Source organism: Poecilia formosa, unplaced genomic scaffold (assembly GCF_000485575.1).
Source record: "Poecilia formosa unplaced genomic scaffold, Poecilia_formosa-5.1.2 Scaffold373, whole genome shotgun sequence".
Taxonomy (NCBI): domain Eukaryota; kingdom Metazoa; phylum Chordata; class Actinopteri; order Cyprinodontiformes; family Poeciliidae; genus Poecilia; species Poecilia formosa.
Genome location: NW_006800312.1, coordinates 313,795 through 322,996, shown reverse-complemented (window position 1 = coordinate 322,996; position 9,202 = coordinate 313,795). Strand labels below are relative to the sequence as shown.

General features: G+C 36.8%; 1 protein-coding gene across 1 annotated transcript; it reads left to right on the top strand.

Annotated features, from left to right (window-relative positions):
* The first annotated feature begins 224 nt into the window (after positions 1-224).
* On the top strand, positions 225-8,312 carry brms1 (BRMS1 transcriptional repressor and anoikis regulator). Its single transcript, XM_007575240.2, has 10 exons — positions 225-371; positions 1,636-1,864; positions 1,935-2,025; positions 3,833-3,960; positions 4,458-4,537; positions 5,625-5,721; positions 6,551-6,640; positions 6,719-6,783; positions 7,956-7,995; positions 8,076-8,312. The coding sequence occupies exons 2-10, from the start codon at positions 1,642-1,644 to the stop codon at positions 8,081-8,083; spliced, it is 822 nt and encodes a 273-aa protein (XP_007575302.1). The 5' UTR covers positions 225-371; positions 1,636-1,641; the 3' UTR covers positions 8,084-8,312.
* Positions 8,313-9,202: the final 890 nt, after the last annotated feature.

Below are 9,202 nucleotides of genomic sequence, written 5' to 3'. Positions count from 1 at the left end.
TTTGGTTGTAAAATATATAATTAAATATTATGATCAGCTACTTGAGTAGCTTTTTTACAAAAATATTTTCTACTCTTGAATGGCTTTACTTTTAGTTCAGTAAAAATATGCTGAATTATTATATTATATTATGTGATTGGCTTGTGTGAGATATTCTTACATTTTTATTGGACGACACCTTTGCGGGATGGGCTTTCCTATTGGACAACTTCACTGGACTTCTCGGCGCTGATTGGCTGCGCTGACGGGCTCGTTGAGTCCGGCAAAGTGTCGAACAGAAGCGGAGCCAGACGAAGAGGAAGTACTTTTCACAATGAAAATAAACAAGTAAACCGAACTTCAAACTTTCTGCAGCTCAACAACCAGACAAGGTGAGCTTTGGGGTTTTCCTTCCTGCCGCCAGATGCGGTGGGCGGTGATCTGATTACAAACAGCATCGGCTGCCTGCCTGCTCACTCGGAGGGGAAGAACGGCGTTTGTTAATCCGAGTATTGCTCTCCTGTAGATCAGTCCAAAAGATGCTCCGGTGTTTCTCTGCGCTGTTAAGCAGCGTTACCCCGCCTATTGTACTGTCTAGCATTAACCGTCGCATCTGTTTATAAAAAATGAGCCGTGTTTGGATGACTGTAAATACGGCGAACAGTGTTTCCCTCGCTGTGTTGTTTCCATGTTAGCTAGTGTTGCACTTGACTTCACTGGCCGTTTACCGCTGCTTTTTAAAAGAATACGAGGAAATAGTTTTCACTTCTACCTTTCGTGATTTATTAGTAAGAAATACATTCAATACAACTCAAATTAAGATGAAGTTAGCTGTTTAATTGAGTTTAAATGTTGTCGCTCTCCCCATTTACCGTTTTTTACTCAATGACATCACGGAAGCTACGAAGAGTGAAACTGTCTAGATTTAATGCTTCACTTCCGGTTTTTACCAAAATAAAGTTCTGTTTGGAGCGGTTGCACAAACTTTCGAGGAAATTTAAAAGGCATTATCTATTTATTTATTATTATTTTTGTCACTTGGTACAAATCGAAATTAATTTTAAAAGGTTTACCCATTTTAAACAAAAACACATACTATTTCTTTCTAAGAAATAAAAATATTAATTTCCGGTTAAAGCCAATGTTTATGTAGCTTACTTCATATAGACGGTAAGAACCATAAAGTGGCTCAGTATCTCACAATCTGCCCTTCATTCATTTTTATATATATTTATATACACACAAAACAAAATAAAATACTAGTAATATAAAAAAGCAATAACATTTTGTTGCCTAATTCAATTCTGTCTAAATATCAATTGAAACATTACACTTGAGAATCAGTGATTGAAGAACATGGTTCTAAACTTATTGCATTAATATTTACTGACATTCTGTAACTTTAAATTGTCTTAAAATGTTAAACAATTGCAGATAAACCAAAAACAGCTGAACTCAGTGATAAAGAACACCTTTCTTTATTTGAAACAGGAGTTTCTATACCTTCTGATACAGTGGAGTCAATCTGTTGAGCTAAAAGAAAGAAAATCACATTCATAGATAGACACTTTAAAGCTGTGTCATCCATTTCCTTGTTTGAAAACAATATAAAATGTGTAATTATTCTCTCCTCTGAATGTAAAATACTCCCTCCAGCCCTCCATGCCTGCCCAACCCGCTGAGAGGGAGCCGGAGGAGGAGATGGAGGCAGACGGAGAGTCGCAGCTCCCCGAAGCCAACGTAGAGGTGGAGGAACCGAAGGACGCTGAGAGGATGGGGGGAGGAGGAGAGGAGACGATGGAGGAGAGCGTGGAGGAGAGGGACAGCGACATGGAGGAGAGTGAGGAGGTAGAAGAGGAGGAGGAAGAGGAAGAGGAGAGTTCAGGTAGGAAATCTTGTGGAAGGAAAAACGTTTGAATGAAACCATTGCTGGTGTGAAACGTCTCTCTCTGAAGAAATGGACGATGAGGACTGCGAACGGAGAAGAGGAGAGTGTCTAGACGAGATGATGGATCTGGAGAAACAGTTCCAGGAACTCAAAGAGAAGTAATTTACTTTTTTCCCGTTCATGTTGCCCATGCTGTGCTGTAAATAATAACTACAGATATTAACTGCTTACTAACTGGGACATGTACTGTCCTAAACAAAGCAACACAGTGCTTGTAGTTTCAAGATACCAAACTACATGTCTCAAAATAGAGCCAGCACTTTAATGTGTTAGTTTCAATTAATTAATTACAGATTTTTCATTTTAATTGGATTTTAACATGTTAAAATTTAAATGCAGTTTATCAGAGTATTTTTTTTATTATTTACATGAGTCCCAGCTGAAAACCTTTGTATTGTGTTTCTGGTAGGCCTGCCACAGCAAATTTGGCTAGACGATAAATTGTCCCAGAAGTTATTGCGATAAACAATAATATTGTTGTTTAGAGATCATTTTTAAGTGATATAATGGTAACAGCATTGTAGTGGGAAAAAAATACTTTAACAAGAGTCTGGATGAGAAGAAATAAGAAGTTTATTAAAACCTTACAAGGTGAGAACAGAAATACAGAGTCAAAGGCGTCTGTCAGTCTGCTCTGACCAACAGTGGATCTGGCTTCCTTTTATCGGTTCTGGTCAGAGCAGAGAGACTTGATTTGACAATAGGTGTGAATCCCTGATTGCTATGCATCAGGGGTTCTGTGGAGTCCAACTCAGATGATCTGGCCGTTGGTCTATGTAAAGGATGTAAAGGTTGTTCTTTCATGCTAAAGAGGACAGATGAGTTCTACAATGGGGAAGTAACACTTAGACAGTCTCCAGGATCAACGATGTCCCCTGCTGTTATACGGCACCGTAGAAGTCTATAGGAGAGCAGCTTGACCAATCTCATGATTGGTCAAGCTGCTCCTCATCATGCAGGCACATCATGCAGGCACATGATGAGGAGGGGTGAGGAGCACATTATACAATTTTCCATTACAGGCATAATAATGCAACTACACACTCTCAAAGATTAATAACCTTTAAATTCTGTCAAACATTTGACACACTGGAAATGGAAGATATTAAAAATATCCAAAATAAATAAACAAACAGAAATCAAATTCATTATGAAGTTTCTGTAACCAAAATTGTCTAAAAGTTGAGACCAAAACACCAGACTGGAGATCGGTTTTGGTAGAAAGAGAGAAAAAGGAGAATCGTACAAATAAAAATTATTGGGCTCGTTTTAATCCATCCTGTGATTAATTGATTTATTATTTATCATCTGATATGCAGGAATTAGCCCTGATGCATAAGTGACATCCAGAAACAACAGCAAAGACGACAAAGTGCTTCTCTTGACCCACTGGGATTAATTGTTGCTTCAAAAAACGATCTGATGAAACTCTAGAGAAGACCGTTGCGCTAAAACTAGTTAGCATATCAGTGTAGCTATTCAAGCCTACGGTAGCATCTCAATGCTAAACATGCAGCAGCAGCACAGACGTCGCTAACGTCCACAGCTACATTTATAAAGGAGGATTTTTTTTTTAAAGAAACTACATAAATGATCTCAGATTCTTGAAAAACTTGAGCTGAAATCTGATGGTTGAATAACTCAAACAATTAAAAACAAATATCTTTATTGCTGAGCTAATATGTTTATTCAATATTTAAGCACAAAAATTGGTTTTTGAATTGAAAATGTTGCTTATTTTGTCGATACTTTGGTTTTCGACTAAAATACGATCAACTGCAATTAACTCAAATTTTAATCTTGTTAAAACGACTCAAGCTCTCATCTGCTCAACCCGCCCCAGTGTTGTTTTCCCAAACAGTCTCATTGAGCTGAGGAACATGGCCGACTTCATGGTGTTTGCAGGTTGTTTCGTGAGCGGCTGAACCAGGTGAAGGTGAAGCTGGACGAGGTTCTGACCGGGAAGGCTGGAGAATACAGAGAGCCCCTGGCTGCTCTACAGAACAGCATGCAGATACGAACACAAGTGGCCGGTAAATCAAACCTCCAGCATGACGACAAACAAGGACTCTGATAACCTTATCCTCCTTTAAGCTGGATTATTTGCAGTACTGGTAAAAACAGGCATATAGTGATGTCAAATCTGATACAATGTGTCTTAAAGACGCAGTTATTAACTTAGATTTTATAGACAGACACCAAAATGGAAAAAATCTAAGAGACCTCTGCACTGAACTCCATTGAAAACCTCTGCACTGCGTCTTTTTCGTTATTTTGACCATTTCTCATTTTCTGCTAATAAATACAACATTTTTGCTTGGAATTACAGAGGCATGTTGTCAGTAGTTTATAGAATAAAAGAACAATGTTAATTTTACTTAAACATAAACCGATAAAAAGTAAAATCCAGACTGGAGATCGGTCTGATCGAGAAACTGATCATTTTAAGTGGTCTGGTCATTCTGCCTCTATGACCAGATGGATGTTTGGACCTCGGGTCTCTCATGCGCCTCTCTGGTTTCCTCTCCAGGAGTTTACAGGGAGCTTTGTCTGCAGGTGATCAAACACAAGCACGACTGTGAAGTCCAGGGGGCGAAGCAACACCTGGAGGTGATTCAGTCTCATGCATCAAAACCACCACAAACACCAAACCTCAGTCCTACATTAAACTTTAGAGCTGCATGTCTTTTAAAAAGTATAATTCTTGATAAATATCTATCTTGCATTTAATCAACCATCATTTTTATTGGTTTTTCTATGGGTTTTGAGAAAGAGGCAACATTTTTGTAATTAAGTGGGTGGATGCATTTTCTTCTATGGGATGCTGATATTGGTGGAAAATACTACAAAAGTCCTTTAAGGTTTATACATTTATACGTAATGTGACAATTAAAATTTTCTTTTTTTATTCTGAAAAACCAGCAGATAGTTTCCAAAATAATTACAGAAAAAGACTTAAGAAAATTGCAAGTTGTTTTTCTGATTTTATTTTATTTTTTGATGGGATAACTGCACTAAATATCTACAAAAGAATGACCCAAAATTAAATAACCTACTTTTGAATTTTGAGTCCTTCATTTGTAGATATTTAGTGCAATTATGGCATAAAAGAAATCTGAAAAACTGCTAACGCCTGCATTTGTCACTATATGTTTATTTAAATACATTAGTTGGTTTTATTACTTTTTGCCCAAGTTATTAAGGTCTAAAGAGCCGCTTGTTGCCCTACTATAAAATAGAGCTGTAGATAATGATTTATCCTCCTTTAATATTAAGCTTTGTCTTATTTGTCATCAGAACCTCCTAAATGTATGTAAAACAATACGTTTTCTAGAACATGTTTTTACAGAAAATGCAGGTAAAGATTGTATTGGTCTTCCACATCAAAGTGTCAAATCTAAAAAGTGTGGTGGGCGTTCAGCTCCTCTTAATCCGACACCTTTAATAAATCCAGTTGAGCTTCAAACTCATCCAGTAAGTGCAGAGGATAGTTCGGGTGCAAATGGTTCTTGTCGCACAAATATTCAGAACGATTGTTGTCGCTTCCTTGGACCGATCCAAACGGCTTTTGGAGCGTGTTGTTGACGTCGCCACCTGGTGGTTTAGTCATTCAGCTGACCTGAGTGGCGTCTGATTGACCCGTTTGGACCTGGAAGCCTCACAGTGACTAAAGGTTGACGGTGTTTTTGTGCTGCAGAGTGAGCGCTCCCTGCTGTTTGACGCCATGAAGGCGGAGCTTCTGGAAAAGATTCGCAGGCTGGAGGAGGACAGGCAGAACATAGACCTCACCTCAGGTAAACGGTTACTATGGAAACGGTTTCGTAGACATGGAGTGGCGGTCAGATTATTACCAGTATTTTACATGTTTGGGATGAATTTACATCCTTCTTTCTTTCCTTGTGCCCTTACATCTTTAATCTCTTTTCTTTTTCTGTGTCCTTCCTTATTTCCTTCACTGCATCCTTCTTATGTATCCTTCCCTCTAGTCTTTGTTTTCCTCCTTCATCTACTCTTCTTTCCTTTCTTTCTTAGTTCCCATTTTGTTCCGTTTCTCTACCTTCCTCCTTACTTTCACATTATTTTCTCCTTCCTTCCATCCATTGTGTCCTTTGTTCCTTCCTTCCTTTTTTACTTCCTTCTGTACTTCTCTTATACCTTCCTTCCATTTCTTGTGCCTTTCATTTCTTTTCCTACATCATTCCTTCCTTTCATACTTCCTTCTATGTTTCCTTTAGGCCCTCCTTCCACTTATCCTTCTTTTATTCCTTCCTTATATTTTTTTTGCCTTCTTTCTGTCCTTCCTTCTTTTATGCTTTCATACCTTCCTTCCTTCCTTCCACATTTCCTTCTTTTCATACCTTCCTTCCTTCCTTCCTTTCACATTTTCTTCCTTTCATACCTTCCTTCCCTATCTTGTGCCTTTCCCTCCTTTCACCCTTTTGTTTCTATATTGTTCTTCCTTCCTTTCAAACTTCGATCCCTCCTTTCCCTCTTATGTTCTTCCTTCCTTTTGACTAAAACAGAAAAATTTTCAGAAACTTTGTTGGTTTCTTCATGTTGATATTCTGTGTGATTATTTATAGACGTGTTTTTTTCTGCTGCTGCTGCTTTTCTTTGCTGCAGAGTGGAGTGATGAGATGAGAGGGAAGAAGTGCAAAAGGAAGAACCTGCTCGGCCGCTCGGACAGGAAGAAGAAAGTGTCTCTAGTTTCAGGTAAGAAAAGCAAATCTTAACGACCCTCCAGTTAACAAACAGGTTCGTTCAGGTTAAAGCTCCGGTTTCGTGTTTCAGGGCCGTTTATTGTCTACATGCTGAGAGACATCGACATCCTGGAAGACTGGACCGCCATCAAGAAGGTCAGAAGTCCACTTTCTCTAGTTCTTTATGTTAATCACTTAAAATCCTCATAAATTACAACAAAATAAAAGGGTCTGAGTATTTCTGCAAGATGATTTTTCTCACAAGATAGAAACTTCGTAAACTGCTTTTAATAACTAGAATCAATTGGAATGCATTTATGATCAAATTGAAATGTTTTTTTTGTATTTTGTAAATTTCCTTGAGACACTGGATGTGAATTGGTGCAACATGATTAAACTGAATTTAATTTAATTAAAGCTGATGAGAAATAAGACAAAACCTGAAAACTGTTGACATTTTTCCATATTAGTTCATGAAATATTGACCAGAGATCTTTAAAAAGCAAATTAAGATAAACTAATAGCTACAACATGATTTAGAAGCTGAATAATTACAATTTAACAGATGAAATAATTTATAAGAAAGCAGCATATAGAGGTCTATAGGTAAATAAGATATTTAAAAAAGAAAACTGAAGTTCCTCTCCCCCCAGTTTCTCAAAGTGATATAATTTTTTTAAAGTCTTCTACGGTATATCTATATTATTATTATTAATACTTTAAGAGTGTTTTCAGTGAATCTCTATATCTGTTGCTGTTGCAATAAATTTTGCTAGACGATAAATTGACCCAGAAATTATTGCAATAAATGCTAATAATTGAAGTAATATATTGGTAATGGCTTAATAACAAACTTTAATTTTGTGGAGAACACTGAACACTGTAACTGGAAGATATTTTAAATATCCAAAATAAAAACACTACAACCAAACTCAATAAATAAAATGGAAATTTAAAACAACACACTCAACCTGAAACTAAGTAAAAAATAAAGTGTCTCAAAAAACAAAATTGCTCTTCAAAAATATTAATCATCAGCATAGAAATGATGATAATTTATCATGCTAATTGATTAATTGCTTGAGGCGACAGACTCAGTTACATCGGAATAAAGGCTTTTTCTATCCAAGCTCTGTTTCCACATATATATAGTTTTAGTGCTGTTAAGGTTTTATTTACAGTTTGGTCATTTACCTTCAGCGTATTTGTGGAGCAGGAAAAAAGAGCTTGGATGCCTACTGTCGGATATCGTCAGATTCCAGTCATCCGCCGATCCATCGGTGCATCCGTCGCAGTCGCTAATATAAAAGCATTTCTGTGTCTTCCAGGCAAAAGCGGCGCTCTCCCCACTAAAAAAGAAAGTCGAGAGTAAGTTCACTTCAGCTGCACAAAAACCTGCCATTCTGCAAGTGTTTATTTCTCTAACTGTTTCCTCTGATGTCTCCCAGAGCGGTGATGACGTGAAGAGCCGAGCTGCACACACCAAACCAACCGAGGCACAACATTCCCAGTTTCAGACTGAAACACAGCAGCTCACGCTGCTCCGCTGTTTTTAAGTCTTTGACCCCCAACCTGACTGCTTGTTTATCTGTTGCTATTTAAGATGCGTTCTTAATGAAATGACAACCATGTATTTATAGAATGATTTATAATGCTGATTAAAATTTTAATCTTTTATGACACAAGCCTTTTGCTGTTTGTTTATGAGAAAAAATAAAACTTATTAAAATGAGAGAAAAAAAAAACTTATTAAAATGAGAGAGATTAACAATCAGAGAGTTAGAGACCAACAGAAAATGCACACAAGTAAAAAAATAATAAAGAAAATAAACAAGAAATAAAAGAAATAAAATATAAAGAATAGAAAAAAGTTACAGTAAAATGTGGTTTAAATTTTTTGTTCAAGATGCACCATCTGAAATGACTAGTAAGTAGGAATGAATAACAAAGGTGTTTTTCTCAGTAAATTACCTGTTGAGACCCATAGGAGTCAAACTAAGATTCAAATGTTTAGATATGAGTTTGGTTCAAAGATCTAATCTCTGCTACACCTTTACAAAAACTAAAGGTTCTAAATAAAAACAAGTTTTAATAACTCCACTTAATAAAATTCTTCATAAATATTGATTTATTGCAGTGGTTTTTACTACAAGTCATGTGTTATTTAAATTATAACTTGAGTTGCTTTAAACTTTTATTTTTTTTGTGGGGGGGGTTCATGTTAAAACCTATAAATATGTAGGAATTGAATATTTGGGAAGTATCATATCATAACTTAAACTTAAAGGTCAGCACCAGTTTTCTAGAAAAATATTCAGATTTTATTTTGTGGTTTTAAAGGCTCCACATTGAAGATGATAAGAAATAAAGGCATACTTTATTTTGTATTACTGTCAGCTGCAGTAGTTCCTCTGCTCTCGGCTCCCGTATTGAGCTGTCAGCTAGTGTTAATGCTCAGCCGGTCCCGTTTCAAATTCTTCTTATTTGAGTAAGAGTTAGAGAGCTAAATGCAATATTGGCTACCTTCGACAGAAAAAGGAGCCAAGTCTATGAAACCAATGTAGCAGTTTAGTTC